Source organism: Varanus komodoensis, unplaced genomic scaffold (genome assembly GCF_004798865.1).
Source record: "Varanus komodoensis strain SLA01 unplaced genomic scaffold, ASM479886v1 scaffold19, whole genome shotgun sequence".
Classification (NCBI taxonomy): domain Eukaryota; kingdom Metazoa; phylum Chordata; class Lepidosauria; order Squamata; family Varanidae; genus Varanus; species Varanus komodoensis.
The window spans coordinates 19585255-19605481 of record NW_025335550.1 but is presented as its reverse complement, the minus strand read 5'-3'; the positions used below and the strand labels follow the sequence as shown (position 1 = coordinate 19605481).

General features: G+C 39.6%; 1 protein-coding gene across 4 annotated transcripts in view; it reads left to right on the top strand.

Moving 5' to 3' along the window:
* Positions 1–20227, top strand: part of MOB3B (MOB kinase activator 3B) — a 104637-nt gene that overhangs the window by 32672 nt on the left and 51738 nt on the right. For all 4 annotated transcript variants that reach the window (XM_044427965.1, XM_044427966.1, XM_044427968.1 and 1 more), the window contains one exon: positions 9614–10183. In XM_044427965.1, coding sequence (XP_044283900.1) covers positions 9766–10183 — 418 coding nt within the window. In that variant the 5' untranslated portion in view covers positions 9614–9765. The remainder of the gene's footprint in view (positions 1–9613; positions 10184–20227) is intronic.

Genomic DNA, 20227 nt, shown 5'->3' with positions numbered 1-20227 from the left:
CATGTCTTTACACAATCAAATTGAAGGAGAGTGATCAGCAGTGGCTTTTGGAGAATTCCATTGAGGAAGGAACAGTTAGTGAACTGTTATGAAGGTCAAATTCTGAAATGAGCTCATTCAGACTCCTTTTGCATGTGCACACTTCATCATAGTGGTATTCTTTGAAGTTACAAATTGTGGGGTCCATCAACACTTGAGACCCATTCACTATCTGAAATGGTTGTTATGGTCTTATCCCCATGGGAACTACTAGAAGACTGATTTGTGTGAATCACAGAATTGCTACACCCAACATTTCATGCCAGTTATTATACTGCAGTCCCTTAGTGTTACCCATAGGCCAGAAATGTGTTTTCAGATACTTCCTCAGGGAACTGGCATTATTCTTAATCCAGACTTAAGCTGTAAAAACTTCAGTGGACTGCTTTGAACTCTAAAGTTCTACATCTCTTTGAAATGAGCTCTCAGAGGAAATGGAGAACTGCTTGAGACTTAATTTCTGTACACTACTCTAAGTTGTCTTAATGAATACTGCATACATATAACTAACTGCACTATTTGAATACTTCATGTCTTCTTCCAGCTGAGGAAAAGCAACTTTGAATAATCATGTCCTGTGCATCACGCAGCACATAGTGTTATTGTTGGGGATTAAGTGAGAAATTTGGCATAATTCAGATTGCTACAGGAATATAGGCAGTCCCTGGGTTACGAGCGAGTTCCATTTCTGAGAACGGCTCTAACTCAGATTTATAAGGAAGTTGATCATGTATATAAAACAGATATAAAACACTTAAGAAACTCTTCCATATACAGTTGGTCTTCCACATGTATGGGGGTTAAGGGTGCAGGGCCCCCACAAAAATAAAAAAGGTAAATATTCCCCCCCTGCAAAAAAAAAAAAAAAAAAAAAAACCTCACCAGTGGTTCCTCTTTGCAACAAGGAAATGCTGGAGAGATTTCCTGCTCTGGATGGGGAGGGCAGGAAAGTGTGCTTTGGAGGCCTCCCTCTCTTCCCTCTTGCTTTGGAGGCCCTCTTGCTCCTCTCTCTATGGTTCTCTTTCTTTTCCTCTCTTTCTCTATGGTGATTATGATTTTCTGTGGTAGGCTGCAAAATTTCAAAAGGTACAAACCATTTGTCTTTCGTTTGAGTTTTTAAATTAATAGACTTTATGGCCATTCATTTATAACTTGGACATTGTGGGTTATTCATAACTTGGATGTTTGTAACCTGGGGGCTGCCTTTATCCTTTAGTTGAACCACTGGATCCTCTCTAGAGCTCTTAAAATTTAAAAAAATGGGATCTGTTAGGTTAGCTATTGGGTTACATTGCCCAGAATCATCCATCTTTTGCCAGTTTATATCCACTGATGTTTGTAATGAGTTGCTTGTAGCAAGTCCTCCTAACAAACAGATTTGGTACTTGGCCTAACTGGTACTCGTAAATGGCTAATGCACTCTCCTCTGGCATTGTGGCTAAAGCATTTTATCTGTTGGGTGTTACTGATGTTGCTGCAAAATGCATTTAAAATGCTTGCTTTATTATTTACCTTTCTCCCTATTCCTTATTGGCGGATAACAGCAGCTTTCCATTCTTCTTGGTAAAAAGTTCTCTATGTGACTCCCAAATGTTCAACAGTATCTGAGAGCACAAGTGCAGTCTAAGATTTCTCAATACAGTTTAAATCAACCATCACCAACCTTCTGACTCTTTCTCCTCACTTTATTGTTTCCAACATTTGATAAAGTTGCCCCTGGGAAAATAATTAAAATATTCCTTTCTTTAGCTCAGCACAAGAGCTTCCTCAGACCTTGCTTAGAATGGGCTGTATGTTTCTAGCAGCTGTGAATAGCTTATTGGCAGAGAGAGTGGAGTGCTTCAGTTTGATCCTCAAACTTATTTTGTAGTTAGTTGTTGAAGATCTAATTTTGTTAAACCACCCACACAGAAAATAAGGCCTTAAATATATCTAGGGTAAACTTTCATCTTTTTTCATTTTTGCAGCAATATGCCATGGCTGGCTTACTTGAGCTGAAGTTACCTATTTTGAATTCATGAGCTCAGGCATAAAAGATGGAAAGAAACATGATAGGATGCCTCTGAACATTCCTAAGCACCACATATCTAGAACTGTGGGAAGGACTTCTATGGGTGTAGCTTTCAGACAGATTTACCTTAGTAATGTGTGGTTGTAACTTCCTTCAAAGAAAATTATACATATGTTCCTGAACATGCTGTTCTATACATGTGTAAATTGTGCGTTTTCTCAAAATGCACATTTGTTACGGGACCTTTTCACTTTGACAGTGGGCTGTCTAGCAGGAGGAACTTGTTGATATACTCACACAATAACTTCTTCAAGAATGGGGGAATGTATTAAATACAATACATTAAACACAAGAAAGAATTTAAAGTATGACCTCATCAGTCGAGAAAATTAACTCAGTAGAATGAGTTCTTTAGAAGAGGAAAAAAGGCCAGATATAAATGCAATGTAATGATAGTAATATATTCATTTGGACTCTTGATCATTCTAACACACATGAATATACAAGAAATCTTCAGTGGTACAAAGAGAACTAGATTATGAGAAAATTAGCATAGTTCTCTCAATAGCCAAATCTGAGGGTCCTAGTGGTTAGAGGAAGGTTGCAGACCTGTGTGAAAACTCTGGACCAAATAGATACAGACTCTGAGTCTGATGAGGTCATAAGGTGGGAATTAAGTAAATTGGAAGGATATGCTTTTTATTGGGAAATAAAATGTAACCAATATAAGATTGCGGATACAGGGCTTGACCTGCCTTCAAACATCCAATGTAAGAGAAGAAGAAGATCCACACAAGCCTAGAAAGTTCAGTATAGATTATGGCCAAAACTAACTGTCATTAAATAAAATCATCATAGAATTAGCAGTCATAACAAAGTCAAATCCTTCTAAAAATAAGTATGATAGCTACAAGGTACAGGAAATATTTTCTAAGAATGGGATTTCTAATATTGGATCTTTCTCCCCTTGGTGATTGGCTATGACTCCATTTACTATATATTTGTAAGCTTTGCACACTTTGGACCCCCTTGTGTTATTTATTATACAATGTCTGTACTACTGTGGTCTTTTTCCTCTTTTTTCACCTATCCATAAAATGTAAAAGGCAGGGGCACATGTAACTATCTTGGGTTTTTTTTAATGGCAAAAGATGAGGAAAGCATGGAGCTTTAAGAATTAAACATTACTATGAACAATGAGGGTTGTTGTCTTAATTCTGAAATTACAAATCTGATCCTGGTTTCATAATTAGAGCTTGAACAAAGCTGAGTACCAAATCTAATGTAAATATATTAATTTATCCCTCTCAAAACTGACATATGCAGTTTGCCAACAACTCACATGCCACAACAATAGTTGTGTTTTCTTTCTGGTGGGAGGAGATGCCAGCTCGTGCAGGCTTTGTTTGAATAATGGCATATTGTTTCACAGTTCTGACAACTAGACATAATTGTTGCTCTTGCACCCCAGAATAATTCATTTGAAAACATGAGCACAGAAGAAGAGTGAAAATTCCCATACAGTGTCTGTAGAGCAAAGACACTATTTTAGTATTTTTACTTGTTTTTAGTCCTCTTCTAATTTTTTTAATTAAATGTGTATCTCACAACAAGGGTGAACCTTGCTGGGTCCAAAGACAAACAGCAAGTGCTGAAAGAAAGAGTGTTTCTTCCATCTTCCACCTCGCTATTACATTGTCTTTTGAATCCACTGCTATGGCCACCTCACTAATTTCCTGAAATGTATAGAGGCTGGGCAGTCCTAGTAACAGAGGCAAGCATTAATAAATTGAATGATGGTTGAAAGCAGAAATTGTCTTTATACCATATCCCAAGACAAAAGCAGACTATACAAGGTCTGGATGGATGAGGTTTATGAGTGTGGAAAGGCTTAGAGGAGTAGCTATCCTTACAAATATGCATAGAAGGGAATCAAGAAGATGGAAGGTTGCTGCATTGTTTGATCGGCTAGCATGGGAGATTTCACATTAGCTGCTGTCGGTTTCTGTAGCATCCATGTAATCTTGTTTTATTTTTATATCTGTTTCCAGTAATATTACAGTAGCAGCTGAATTTGAATTGACCTGCAGAAAGCAAAGGTGTAGAACTTGATCCAGGAATTAAGACAAGCACAACCAAATCAATATAATTCCAGAACCAATTCATGTTTTTTAATATTTATTTATTTATTTGATTCTCAGGTCTGTCTAGATGACAAAGATCCAACAAGCAAAGCAATTTCTTTCTTCCTGGTACAATTTATGCCCTTCCAGTGAAATCAAATTTGGGTGCTACCTCAATTGAATGATACAGAGTTAGTAATAAAGAAGTTTTTGGAAGATATAATTGGGTTACTGGGTCTCCCAAGCCAGCAGACTCTTTATGTTACTAGTGCATTTACCAAGAACATTTACCAAGAGTTCACCCCAAAATAGGCTGACAAGTGGTCAGATTCACGGTGGATGAGGGATCCAAGCTCTTGTCTCAGACCACCAACAACTTCAATGATGATAAAAATTTGCATGGAAGTTTCTGTTGCATACAGTTAGTCTGGAGTATTAGATATTATTGGTTGAGAAGCATTCTCAGGTGAGTTCCTTCAAATGGAGAAGAATGTTTTGGACCACTATAGAGGTTGAATGGAGCACTTCACCTTGTATTCTACTTCTTCAGAAGATTCATCTTAAATATCTTTAGTGAGAAACCATACTACATTTCAAAGGGCAGTAGAAAACTTAGGTTCCACAAATTCAAATTACACTAAGAAATTTCCACTTAATGTTTTTGTTGCACAAGCAGTTGCCTGTTAAGATTTCACATGCAGTTGTGAAAGCAATTGCACAATGTATTGTACATTTTATGCAATTTGTAGCACAATGGGTTAAACAGGCATAATACAAAACCACTTATGCAACCATGCTTGTGCAAATGCAACTTTAGTTGGAGTCTGCTTTTTGTTGTTTGTTTGTACATAGTTCAGAACATAGTTTCTTGTTTTCTTTCCAAGCATGTACAGGGTTGCACTCTTAAGTAGTTTTGCACACCTGTTTTATAACAAGTCTGTTGAATTTTCTATTCAGGAGAATCCACTGAGTACCAGACCAAACCTTTCTCCTGTAACTTTGATAGGATACCTGGGTTGGAATATCCATGCAGCCTGGTATTGCAACTTTGCACTCAAGTCTTGTTAATTTCAGTGAGAATTGGTGTGTTGGTTGGTTTCAGTAGGAGATGGATTGGACTTTCGGATGGATAAGAGCTTATTTGCTTGAGCCATTAATTAAGGCATGATTGATAAATATGCAGTATAAAGGTGACTGTGCTTCCTCCCTATAAATTAATAATGTGTAAAGAATCTGTTTTGGGGCTAGGAATACATCAGATCTTCTCAGATTGGCTCCCTGGACTATGACCAACTTATTGTCTGCCCTAAGTCTGCCTTACATGGAGAGCATTCTCATGCTCAATTCAAGCAATCCTGTGAGGCCAGCTTGTCCACATACTGCCCGCATGTCCATAGTGCACGTGCAATTCTGCTTCCACACATGTGGCTTGTGGGTTTTGTGTACTCAGTGCAAAAAATTGCTTGCTTCATGCAAGAAAAGGGTCTTCTAGCATTCTGAAGGGGTCATGGAGTGGATCTTGGCTTGGCTTGATTCTTGGCCATGGCTGAGCATGGGAAGGAATTCTGGTGAGCACAAGAGAGCCAAATTCTAGCCAGATCTTTGCATCCCTTCTATAAATCACTCTCCTTGCTTGTTTAAAGCCTTTGTGGCTGACAGGAGCAATTGCAGGAGTCCCTGATAGAGAACTGGAAATCTGCTTCATGCTATTTTTTGTCAAGATCTGGTGTAACTGCTTGAACCTTGTTATATGGATTTTGCTGCTCAGCTGATGGCAATAAACATACTGAGTTCTTAGTTTTCCCAGGTATATTCCCTTTTCATCTCTTTTATTGATCCAGTTGATTGTTGATTATCTAAAATTTGACTTGCAGCAATATACATTTCTCAAGTTTTTCAAATTATAATGGAAAAATAATTAAAGAGAATTGTTGAACACTCAGTTTACATGTGATTTTTTTTAGAAGAAAAGATTAGTCTCTGTTTAAAAAATGATAGAAGATCACAAGAGAAAAGTGGTAGAAATGATCTCAGATGGTTTGGTTCACCACAGAATCCCATGAATGTCAGATGATGTGTGTTTGTGTGTGTGTTTAAAGCCTCTTTCTATGTATGTGGGGGAAGGGTAAAAGAGCAACTGCTTTTCTGATTGACTGGTTCTTCTTTGAATTTTAACAGCTCTGAATTTAGTTATATCCTTTCTGGTCTGTGAACTGTAAATAAAAGATGGATTGTTTGGTAAAAGAGGAAGGTCTTTCCAATCCAGCAGTTCTCAAACTCCCCAAAAGCTTTTCAGAGATTTCCAGTGAGAAGTTCAATAGTGGTAGCCAGGCATTTCCTTGAAAGATAAGTTGATTACTCCTGCCAGTTCTCCTAAGACACACAGCCACAGGATTCTTGAAAGTGCACTTTCTGTTTATGCAGAGCAAAGGTAAGCTCAGACAAGTCTGGCTGGTATTTTGCGTGGACTTGGTGTCCACCTTACGATACTTTCCAAATTCTCCTGCAGCATGCAAGGCTTCCATCACAGTGCATGAGAACTTTCCTGAAGACAAGTCAGTAAGGAAAAGCTTCATTGATGTGAGAAAGTTTGAAACCCCCATTCTAATCTAGAGCAAAAGGGTTGCTGAACTTTATTGTAGGTTGTCTTTCTATGTCAAGGGGGAAAATGACTATATTTAAGCTTGCTCAAATACAAATAAAGGAAGAAGAGTTTCAGAGCTTGGGTACCACTGTTGAGAAGGACTTCTCAAATGTCATGATGCTCTCTTACCAAACACATGCCTGAAGTTGGCAGAACATGGATAACAAATACTCTCAAACTTCTGAATAATTTCTGCTGGAAAAGGCAGTTCTTCAGTTAACCTGGTTTGGGGTCAGAGTCAGCCCCTCATAGATAACTTGACTGATATTTTTCAGTCTTGCCTATTCTGTCCATACAGCTGTTTAAGACCCCTTTAGGTCCCAGTGATCTAGCAGAGAACATGGAATATTTTGGAACTCAGTCCTGGCCCTAATGCTCTAGGCAGGAGAGGAAAGAAAAGCTTATCCAGTGACTGCTTGTTCTTGCCTCATACTTAAGAGTCATTAGTGCAGTAGGACTAGTACTGAGTAGGACTAGTGGATCCTCCGTGGTGTAACCTTCTTCAGTCTGGTGCCCTGCAGATGTCTTAGAACACACTTTCCAGGATTCCTGCCTGTTGACCATGCTGTCTTATGTTGATGGGAGTTGTAGTCCAAAAGACCAGGCTGGGGAAGGCTGTACTTTGGCATGACAGAAGTAATTAAGGGAATCATACTTGCATTAGAAACTAGCTGTATGCCAGTGGTTAGCAGATGGCCTTACAGGGATATGGCACCACCAAAATGAGATAGTGAGTGCTAGTGCTATGCTTCAGAATGAACTAGTAAAGAAAAATAATGTAATTTCTGGCTTATTTTGATTTTCTATATTGTTACAATTGTAATCCATTTGTAAAGAAGCAAGGAATAGCCTCTTTATTTCTCAGACTGAATATTAGAGGGTTTTTTTTTTTTAAATCTTACCTGAAAACCAGCTGCACCTTCCCTTCTCTTCAACCTTCTTTTGCAGTGTTATCTTTTTGACAGATTTTGGAAACTTGAGAAAATGTAAAGAATTATGTCCTGTTCCTATATCAAAAGATCTATGGGAATTTGACTGAATATCTTAAAGGGAAACACTTGAGGAGGAAACTCTTAACCAGGGACATTGTTTGCTATTTTAAACTCTGAAAAGACATTGTATTCTATTTAGCATAACTTTCAACTACAAATGGAATTCTCGTATCAATCCTACACTTATTTTTACTTAAGCAAAATCAGCAAGCTTTCTTTATTCAGACTTTTAATTTTTTTTCAAGCTTTCTATTCATCTATTTTCTTAGGTGTAGCGTAGTGGTTAAGAGTGCGGGACTGAGACTCAGGTAATCTGATTTGAGTTCTAGTCCCTGCTCAGCCATGGAGCGAACCAGTTGACTTTGGGCCAGTCACAGTCTACTTCACAGGGTTGTTGTTGGAATAAGATTGGGAACACAGGAAGAGGAGAATTATGTAAGCTGCTTTGAGATCATTGGAGAAAAAAGGGTGATATAAATCAAATACATTTAGACTGTATTCCTGCCATCAAAAATAAACTTCTAAAGCTCCCACCCATCAACAGAAAACTCTGGAATAGTTCCACTCTTGTTTCCAAGGCAGCCAATCAGGCAACATGTGACCCAGCTAATGCGGGAGAATGCAGCTCTCATCAGCTCTAGTTAGTATGACTCATTCTATAGGGATCTTTGAGACCATTGTCTCAGTACCTGTTACATACATGTTACTTTCACTTTCTTGCAGTGTTTTATTCTTTTAAAGGTATTACAGGTTGGACGTTTCTAGTGGTGCAAGGCTGGTAAGAGAACACTACAAGTTCTGAGACTTATTTCTGTTTAAATGTTCATCAGGCTGTTCCCTGAATTGTTTTTGTTGCACTCATGAGCCACCTTCAGAGTGTTTGGAGAGGGAGAGGTGTATGGGTAACCACTAAATGAAGCTAAGTGAAGCAGAAGTTTTATTTGGGAGGCTGGAGTAGGGCTGAGGGAGGAAAGAGGCTGCAAATCTCTTTGGAGGGGATCACTGGGCTGGATGTATAGCCACCAATTAAGTATGACAGCATTTTGAAAATGTCTTGAATGGCTCAATTCAGAGCTGTGGGTGGCACCATGTCCTAAGGCCTCCATGAAGTCTGTGTCACATACAGGAAAAGAAAATTCATCGGAGGGAAAGAAGCACAGAAATTCATGACCTAATGGAGAAACTCCTTTAGGTACAAAGAAGCCACAAAAACATTGGCATTTTTCACAGAATATACTTTTATATAATTCACTAAGGTTGAGAAGAATACATGACAAACTCTTGAGACACGGAAAAATCTATAGCATGATCTGTTAAGAAGATGAGTGATAACTTCATTTATTAATCTCATGTGGACCAAGTAGACTTCTTGAGCAATCAGAAAGACTGTTAAAAATTGAACTCATACATGGTTAACTTTAATTATTTACTATCTATTTTTAATTTGAAAAAAATTAATTGGAGAAAAGTTTTATTCCTTCATTCTGCCTATGTTCCTGCAAGGGACCCAAGGCAGCTTAGATAATCTTTTTCTCTGCTCTTCATTTTAACCTGGTAATAACCCTGAGAGAGAGGTTAAGCTGAGAGTCAGTGACTGACTGGCCCAAAGTCATCTAGCAAGTCCCATTGCTAAGTGGGGACTAGAACCCAGATCTTCTGAGTCCTTTCCCAAACACTCTAATCGTTATGTCATATTGACAATTTCATTTCTTTCAAACTTCAAGGTAAAGCCAAAGAAACTCTAGCAAATTTTGGTGTTTGTATTTAGCACTAACTTTTGTTCTGTTTTTCTCTGAACCTTTAGGAACATGAAGTCACCTAAGAAAAATTTCCATAAGAAGAGCTAGTGGATGAAGGACTTCTGCTGCAGAAATATCTCTTCTTTTCTTGGATATACTGTATCACCGTTCTAGTGCCTCTTTTGGTTCATCATTGGAAACCAGCAAGCTAGAGGATATGTCCATTGCACTCAAGCAAGTTTTTAATAAGGACAAGACATTCCGTCCCAAACGGAAATTTGAACCTGGAACCCAGAGGTTTGAGCTCCACAAACGAGCACAGGCCTCACTGAACTCTGGTGTGGACCTGAAAGGAGCTGTGCAGCTGCCCAGTGGAGAAGATCTAAATGATTGGGTAGCAGTGCACGTGGTTGACTTTTTCAACAGGATTAACCTGATCTATGGAACTATCTGTGAATTCTGCACAGACAGGACCTGCCCTGTGATGTCTGGTGGTCCAAAGTATGAATACCGGTGGCAGGATGATCTGAAGTACAAGAAACCTACAGCATTGCCAGCACCCCAGTATATGAATCTCTTGATGGACTGGATTGAGGTGCAAATCAACAATGAGGACATATTCCCTACTAGTGTGGGTAAGTTTACACTGGTGTCTAGGAATCACATGCTATGCACATTCAATAAAATGGGATGAATCCATGAGAGCTCCTGCCATAATGCATTGTTAGTCTTTAAGGTGTCATGAGAGTCTTCTGGTGTTTCTCCTATTTACAGATTTCCCTTAAATCTTGCTGAATGGGGTCTTTGAAATTTTGAAATTAGAGTTTTCCAATTTGAAATTCCAGATATTTTAAAATTTCAATTTGTCATTTTTGCAAGTGCTGCAGATACCCATGTGGATAACACTGGTCTCTGTCCTTTGGGATGTTAAACCAAAACAGCATTGCGAGTATAAGAAATGTGTGATTCTGTGATGGCATTTCTGCCATCAGTGGATCTTCTGTTCTTTGACATAGTGCAGTATTACAATGTCTTAGCACATAGAGAGGTCCGCCTGGCGCCGTCGTTATTTGTTTTTCGGCGCCAGGCTAAGACCTTTTTATTTAAGCAACATTTTAAATGCTAAATACAATTGAATTTTATCTGGCCAGGGCGGCTTATTTTATAATGTGAGTTTTAATTAAGATTATTTTATATGGATTTTAACTTGTTTTATCTATGTTGTAAGCCGCCCCGAGGCTTCGGCGAATGGGGCGGCATAAAAATGTTTTAATAAATAAATAAAATAAATAAATATAGCACTAGTACAATTAGGGGCAAGTTGTTCCTAAAATAGACACAGAAAAGAGTAAGCCAAGTGCCTTGTTCTGGAAACAAGTGTTGCTGCTAATTTTGGTCTGTTGAGAACTGCTAATTTCCCACAGCAAGTGCAACACATTTCAGAATTATGAGGGCTGCATAGGATACTGTCCATTAGATCATATTTAGATACTTAAGGACTGGCAGCTTTGCTGATTTCAAATGTGGTAGCTTCACTTTGAAATATGAAACAAAATATAAATGTAATGTGCTCCCAAGAAACTATACATGTAACTATCTCATGAGTAATTGTGTGGAAAGGGGGAGAGCATAAGAAAAAACTAAGTTTGTTGGATAGAAATTGTACTTTTGGACAGTTGAAGCTGGGAAGAGTACTATAATCACTGCTATATATACTGTATAGGTCCAACCCTAACCTATTTAGTTCCAGGAAGGAAGGGGCATTTGCAGGTTTCTTTCCAGCAGGTTCCCAAACTCACTCATTATCTTTCCTTCTTTCTCAGCTTTCCAACAGTACTTTTCCCCTCTATATCAGCAAAATGGTTTCAGAAAGGAAAGCAGAGAGATTCAGGCTGCAAACCTTTACCCACTTACCTGGGAATAAGCCCCAGGCTTTGTTCAGACAAACAGTGGAGTTTGTTATGTTTTCTGTCAGTACTCAACAAAAGGAAGGAGCGCAATGACTAAGAACTCTAAACTGCTTCTTATCCTTGTTCCACAGTGCAATCCTAGCTATGTTTACTCGGATGTGAGCAAGTCTGCTTAAGGAACCATCAGTGTTGACTGGCAAGCAGTCTGTTATAATGGCCCAGATCCATTTGTATTCTTGAACAATCAGTTTAGATTGGTACTCTAATATAGTGGTTGAAGATCTTTTAAGATCAGGAGTTGCTGCTAGGCCTACTCTAAAGTAAAACTGTGAATAGGAGACAGGTGCAAAACACACTTTGAAGTAATGTTTGTTTTTGCCTCAACGCAGCCTTCACATGTAAGGGAAGTTTGTATGTTCTGAATGTGGGCACATGAGGGAGATCAACAAAGCTAGTAAAGTTATTTTGGTCTCTGAGACAAAAGTCATGCAAGCATTTCTCCTCTGCCCTGGCAGTGAAAATGGAATCATTAATAAATTAAATAATTAATAACTTGCAGCATTTTCCTGATGATCCAAATCAGCAGTTGCTTCAGGCGTTAAGGTGTGTGCATGCTGTGTACTTTTAGAAGGCCCTGTTTATAAACAGAGGAGTGGAGGAGATCTGATTTCAGGTCAAAACCAAAACCAAAGGGGAAGCAAATGTGAGCAAAAAACCAGCTAGTCTAGGGGATCAGACATAACATAGATCACTGGGGCGCCTGTCCCTTTATTTCAGCATGTGCCATTTTTCTCCAATTACATAAAAAAGCAACATATTTCAAAACAACTTTCTATACAGTAGACTTCTGTCCATGAAAGCTACAGTAAAGTTGAGAGCCTTTAAGGTGCCCCAAGGCATTGTAGCATTTGAATACAAAATGTCCAGAAGCCCCTATTCTCATATCTGCTCACCTTTCTCTAACCGAAATGCAAACCCCAGATGCCAGGGAGGACCATGCCCCTACCCTAATCTGGTCACATGGATCATGCGAAAAGGAGATCTACTTCATTTAAGAGCCAAGGCAGTTCAGACACACTCAAGCAACACGGGGCAAGCTATGGGCTCATACACTACCCTACCCCAAAATCAGACAATGCAGCTCATTCAAACACTTTTTGCAAGCAAACTCTTGTGTTTTTCGCTCAAGGAAGGGGCCTGGGCTAGCTTGGAGGAAGCAACAGGTGAGGAAGGCCTCTGGGACTCCATTTGATATGTGAATGACCAGGGCACCTGCTCTTCTTCTTGTCATGACCTTGCTGCTTACAGTGGGCCAGGTGACAAAAGCGTTTGGCCAGAAGCAGTAGGCTGTGTAGCTCTCCACAGTCAGGCATACTCCAAGAAAGCTGGGTTACAATTTCTCTGCTGAAAATTTGTTTTAGATTATTATTGTAAAATTCTGTTGTTCTTACTTAGGGGGTCAATAAGCAGCTGCCTGGTTCATTTTTGTGATTGAATCCCTACAGGGTCTGTTTGCGTGGGTGGTTCCCTGGTCCCCCTTCTATATGAGTAGCTTTAGAAGAACACACCTTCTCCTGTTCTCTCTGTTCCAGTACAATTTTTTTTAAAAAGCATAAACAATCAATTCATGGACCTCTGCCAATTTCCTCTTCCCTGGAGTCTATTTCTTCTGTTTTGGCAGTATTAATTAATCATTAGGGGAAGGACTTGGTGTCTGCCTTCGGTGAGAACATAATTGCCAGTGAAGATTGACCAGAGAATCTTTGTCTATAATATTTTGCAGGTTATCTGTGAGACAAAGGGACATTTGATGCAGAATAAAGCTGCTTCCTAAGTCTTCTAAACCTGGCCCTACTAATAGGAAGGAGTGTTTAGCAGCTAAGCTTTCTTTTCATTTTTATTCTTGAGTTGAGGGCTCAGTCCAGATCTTGAAAGCCCCCATTACCCCCACACTACTAGAGTCCTAATCTGGATTGAGCTCTATACTTGTGTATAAAGTAAAAAGGAATGTCAGGAGGATAGCTGCTGGACACAAATTTAAAGTAATGTCTGCGTTGGTTCTCAAAGAAGCTTATATAACTGGAGGGAAGGGTGCCTGTGGTTTTCAGAACTGTAGTGTTAGGCTGAAGGGCTCTCAGTGACTGGGCATATGTTCAAGTTGTGATCATTTATTGATGCAACACAAAAAGATTAACAAATGCCAGTCTGTTTTATCTTGCAGACAACGCAGGAATACTTTCAGGTAGAGAGATTTTTCTTTTTACAAACAGAATCTGGTGTTGGAAGAACAAAGAACCAAAGGCTATTCAGACATGGGACTGCATTTTTGCTACAGCTTTGAATGAAGGCCAAAACAGATGTGAGTTTATTGGCATACTTGTATCTATCTGTCTGGTCTTTTCTATTCTGTTCTAGTGTACAAATGGGTGGGGTGCAGTACAGATTTTTAGACCCTAGTGTGGAAGGTGGAGAATATTTTATTCCAGAAGAGAAGTGAAAGAAAGATGCAAATACTAGATTCAGATTTAAACTTCTAATTGCTTTCTCACTGAGAATAAAGTAGGGAAGCTGTTGGCCCGAAGTAACCTCCTGTATCCTTTTGGAAGAAAGGCCTTAGCATGGAAATATGTGAACTAAACATGACTGCTCTTCATGATTTTGCCTTTGTTTCTTTTCTGGAGTTGGGTAGCGAAAGACCTTCCTTGAAAGTACTGGTTGACAAATCTTGGTCTTCTGTGTGGCCTTTTGAACTTGTAGAAAATGCAAGTTCCTATAAAATAGGCTTCGTTAATTCTTAGAGTAACCTGTGGCTGCTCATGTTTTCCAGTGTATAGTTAGTTACCAGTTTTCCAGTTCACTCATTTGCTAGTTTTTGGATAGCAGGAATTGAGAAGAAAAAAGTCTGAACTTGGAGGAAATGAGTGAAACTGAAGGCCAGTGAAAATATAAGTAGTTGCAGAAGAAACTCACTGGAAGGAGGAAGCTGTTGTTCCATTATTCTCTGTTAGCTAGCAGAGGAGACTATTTCTATGAGTAGGCAATTTCAAGAGGTCTGAGGATCATTTTCATTCATTCTTCTGTGGGCTGCAGTCTGTGAAACAACCTGAAAGTGTTGGGTTTTTTTAAGGGAAGAAAAGGACAGCATCTACCTCTACTATTGACTTCTGAAAGGCTCAAATTTAGCTTCCTTTCAAGGTCAACTTGACCATTTTAATGCTCTGTTGCATCTGTGGATATGTAAGGTCCAGGACAGTGGCTGGGACCAGGGTGCTGGTGTGAGACCAGGTCCTACAGCTTAGAAGGACTAGAGGCTGGTGGCATGGTCAGCAGTCCAAGATAAAGGCCAAGGCAGCAGGCAGTCCAATATTATATAGGCAAGATAGGGAGCACGGGTCCTGAAACAGTCCAGAAGTCTGATGCCAGGGAAACAGTCAGGTAAGGGTGGTCCAGACAAGAGTGGCCTGGAGCACGGTAGGAACAACTTGGAGCAAGCAGGAACACCCAGGGGCAGGGCAAAGGCAGACTAGGATATGTGGGATCAAACAGGAGCAAGGCAGGAGCAGACTGGTACAAGGCAGGGACTAACCAGAGCAAGGCAGAAACAACTGGAGCAAGGAGGATTAGGCTGGAATATGGCAGTAACAACTGGAGCAAGGCAGGAATGAGGTTCAGGGCATCGTGATGCAGAGGCCAGAGCACAAGGGAGTCCTAAAGATTACTTGCATTGCTGTGGTAGTAAAGGACAGTAGTGCCAGAAAGCCTTTTATGCTGGTCTTCAGGACCTCCAGATGCATAGTGTAATTGCTCTTCAGTTGCACCCTGCAAGAGCCTTCAGGGATGCTCCTGGTTCTGCAGGCACTTGCAGGGTCACTCAGGCCCTGATCCTGACAGAATGTCATTCTCTTCATCAAATATGGCTGATCCCATGCAGCTCATGGGCTGCATGTTGCTCAGCCCTGTTTCAGGCAAACATGTGATGGTGAGCTGTTAACAGAAAATGAATACTCAGGCAAGAGGACTCTGGATAATCAGTGGCTGGGCAGCAGGAAACCAAGATGAAGTATTAGCTTCCAATGCTAGACCCTGCAGGCCCTTATGTCCTTTTACATTCCATGGAAAGGGAAACATTTCCAAATGGAAACATTACAATAGCCTATTTAGTACTATAATGAACCATACCAGAGCTGCTGTACTGCAAAGCTTGAGGGTTTATTCTTAAGAAAACTGGACAATAAGGTCCAGGAGTAGGGTGTTTACGTGAATAGTCTAGCAAATACGAAATAGCAAATTCTAGCAAATACGAAACTGTAATTCTAGGGCTACAACAGCTTCACTAAAACCAATGGCAGCAGAGACTGCAGGGACTGACAAGCACGGGAATGGTACTGAGCAGAGCTTTGGGCCTTCACAGCATGCTGAAATTGCTAGCAATGGATATCTCTTTCTCTTTTTTTATCCTGCCTTTTTCCTACAAAGGGCTCAAGGCAGCTTACATCATTCTCCTCCTCCATCTTATCCCCACAACAGCAACCCTGTGAGGGAGGTTGGGCTGAGAGTCTGTGACTGGCCCAAAGTCACCCAGTTGGCTCCATGGCTGAGTGGGGACTAGAACCCAGATCGCCTGAGTCCCAGTCCCGTGCTCTTTAACCACTGCACCACACTGGCTCTCAGTCGATATCCTTTTTTAGGTTGCCTCTATTCTTGACATGTGTATATCATGGCCATCTTGTGTGATTTGACCCTCAGTTTGTTCACCCAGATTCAGTTCTTTAGTCTTCTATGGTGTTCTTGCGACCAAGCTTGCCTTCTTCCCCTGTTCTATACATCATGGTTGGATCAGAGTAGCGGATTTAGATCTCCAGTTGCATTGTTGAGTGTTGAGATATTAATGGTGGAATTAATTTATCCTGATGTTAAGTACAGCTTCTCCTGTTTTGATTCTTTTAGAAGTGCATCTTTGTCTACAGATTTATGCTGCAGTTTCCATTAGCAAATGAATTTACAGAACAAAAGCTAGGGTGAAATTTTCAATGTCTGTTTGGAGAAACTGGATTCTTACTGGGTTAATCTTATTAAATCTACCCTCTTTAATATGCATCCATGCAGAGTATTTAGAGAAGGATTTCAAGAAATGCAGTTAAGTAGGGCTTTAGTTAAAGAACTAGTTGTCAAGGGATGGAAAATAATTTCTAGAAGATAACAGTTACATTTAGATTATGATGTCCCCTTTCCTCTTCTTCACATCACTGTCCCAGCACTTTCCTAGTTGATATAGCATGGAATACATTATAAAAGAAAGCAGCAGAATGAAAACTGCATTGGTAACAATTTGAAGTAAATCTATTGGCATTTTGGGCTATTTTTCTGTGTTTATTATTTATTGGGCATGTAAGACAACCCCTGATTTTTCACGGGGTGTCATATACATTGGTATAGTGTATATATATATACACACTAAAAAAACTTTCAGCTAAAACAGCAGAAGATGTTTAAAATATACTGTTTTTAATGCAAGTTCCTCTGAAAACTGCAGTATGTGGCAGCAAGGGTGGGCAGGCTAGTGCTGGCCTTGGGATCAGGCGAGAGACTGCATGAGGCTTGCAGAGTGGCATGAGGCAGGAAGAACTCTCCTTAAGTGGAGAACACTCCCCTTCCTGAGTCACCGCAGCCAGTGGAACGCTGCACCACCCTCCGCGGAGGCAGGTGTGTGGTGAGGTGGGCAATGGACTCGGGACTGGGCTTGTGGCTGCTCCCTAACATAGAAGACAGACTATGGCAAGGGAAATTTTTTCCCCTGGCATATAAGAGACACCCTCCCCCTGCTCATTTTTGGTTTGCTATTTTCAGTTTCAAGAGTCATCTTATATGCTGGTGTATATGGTTAATCAAATCTTTTTGGAGGGGAGGCCGTACATGTATGCAAAATGATAAAATTTAGTGCAATGTAACAAGAGTGTTGAAGACAACCAGGTTCAAATCCCCACTGGACCCTGAAACTTGACTGACTGACCTTAGGCCTGCCAAGCGGCCTCTCTGAGCCTAGCTTACTTCTTTTTAATTCTTAGTTGCTGTAAGTATAAAATGAAGCAGAAGGGAGAAGTGTGTAAGTTGCCGGGTGCTTCTTGAAGGAAAGACAGGTGATAAACAAAATAACCACAGTTTCATGTATCTCCTGTTTCCAGGAAAGGCATATAGGGAACACAAATCCATTGATAATATGCAGATGTTATAATGAGAGCTCATGTGAAAACAGTGTTGCTTTCGTCTGCCCTCATAGTCTGCTCCTCTTCTTCAAATTTTAGCATGTTTCTGAGTCTGGAGAGGGCTGATTGATTAGCTAGTCCGGAAACTAATTAAGCAGCCATATTTTGTTCCTCTCTCTGTATCGAACAGTGCTGATTAAAGAACTTAGATCCTTCTTTTCCTATGTAGTGAGTACATTTTCTGGTAATACTGCTTCATTCTATTGTTTGAATTTGAAAAATGCGATCTTTTTAAAATGCAGGCTCTATGCTTCATCTGTCAGTAGAAGGGGAAGTGTTAGAAGTAGACTAGACACCTTTCAAGCTCAATTGCTATTAATTACTTGCTTGTCAACATCTGGAAGTAGCTTGTGGAAGTGCCATACTCAGTTCCCATCCTATTTTTCTCCCTGTTATTTTAATATGAAGACATTCCATTTTGCTGCTGGCTAAGATGCTGGTTTGCATTTGTATGGACTGAAAGAAGAATTGGTGTAATTCAAAACAAGGTGGGTGGTCTTGAGGCTTTGAATATTCATGGTATTCTAGGGAATAAATTCAAAACTTCTCTGCAGTGTTCAGTTACCCCTTTTCACAATTTTAACACCCTTTTGAACACACAACTGCTGGGACACTATTTAATTAGTTTAAACCAAGGAAATCCCCCCCACTGTTTGTTTTCTTTGGATGTTGTATCAAATCCTTTGAGTTGCAGTTTGTAAAGCATCTAAATTGCAACCAAAAATAACAATAATAAAAATCTGTGTGAGACAAAACTGTTTTAAAACACTTCCCTTACCTAACATATTTCTTTAGTTTGCCTTATGAGTATCATTTGATATTGAGTTGCATTAGACTGCAAACACTTTTACAACAATATTTATGTTGTCTTACAATAGCCCTTGCTTCAGTGTGGCACTGTTGGTTTATGCAAGAAAACATTAGTTGCCAGTCTAGCAATCTGCTCAGCCACAAAAGTATTCAAAACATTTGAAATAAATGCAAAAAATAGCTGTCTTTGTGTAAAATTGATTTGAGTTACATTTGGTCTGCAAAATTCAGTTTTAAAAGGAAAGACTAAAAGCACTGGAGTGCATTGCAATCCTTGGATTTTTCTGGCCTTTAAAAATTTGAATGAAAGCATATAATTAAAAAACCTAAATCAATGCATACCACCTCTGATGATAAAAGTATGTGATTCCTTATGTTTTGAATTTAAAAACTTGCTGCAGTTTCTGCATTTTCAATTATTACAGAGTGTTATGTCCCAAACTGTAGCTTACAAGAGCACTGAAATTACTGCCACTTGGAGGACTGTTGCCACCACCAATATATGAATTTTATGCTTTTTTCCTGTCAGAGAAGTGTGTAGAATTTATAGGGAGAGGCAATAAAATTTGACCCTTATTGGGAGCAATTCACAAGCTCAGTGAAAGGAAATGCAAGCCTGAGATCATGTATGGAGACAGGATTAGAGGGAAGGAGAACTGGCAGGGTCTACTTTCCATTGACATCAGCTGGAACATTTTATACAAGTTAAGAGACCTGTAAAGCACTAATCCCAAAGCTTGTCTGTCTAATACTTGTTGCACGGAGGGGAATGTGTGAATCATCCCTGAGTTACAGGTTCAGGTTAAAATACTAGGTTTAGGCCAAGTAACAACTGGCCAGAGAAAAAGATTAAATCTTCGAACTAGGCAAGTCCACTTAGCATTTTGTGCATGGCCTGTTTTTAAGAAGCACTTCAGTTTGCTTACAAATCAGAAAAGAGTTGATATTCTCTTCGGGATGATTTATTCTGTGACATGATATTGTTTGCAGTCCACCCAGAGAACATCTGTTATTGGGAGGATTAAAAATACAATGACAATAAATAAATAAATTCTATGTTGCCTTGCCTATACTGCAGGTTAACTCATTGCTATTTGGCATTTATTTGCTGTGTTTGGTTCTTTTTGCTGCCTTTATCCTTTATTCCCACAAGGTGCCCTCACATCACACTTGTGAGCTTGCCACATTTATCTGGTTGGTCACAGCAGTTAACACAATGCTGGTCTGATCCTTTGGTCTGATCTAGTGTGACTCTTATGCTCTTGAGAATACTGTCTTCTTTATATCTGACACATTTTAAAGTAACCGGAAATGTTACCCTGTAAGTTCATTTCTGAACTCAAGGTGTTACGATTCTATTAGCGCCATCCTCTTGGACAATACTTGATTTGATTTTAATTTCCATGACTTCTGAGACATTGAGGAAGACTTCTAGTCATCTGCATGGGATAAAATTGTGAATGAGATATTCCCTGAGAGAGGAAAGTCTGGAAATGCATCAGGAATTCCATCTTTTTCTTACGCAGCTGTTGGGGTGCATTTTTTTTCTTGGACATTCATTGCAGCTATTTGACTCTTCTTTTTGTTTGATCAAGGTTGATTGTCAGGATTTGTATCCACAAAACAAATTTTAGTCCATTTAGTACTGAACCCTTTCTGCATCTTAATGCCTGACAGTGCCAGGTTGCATTGTACT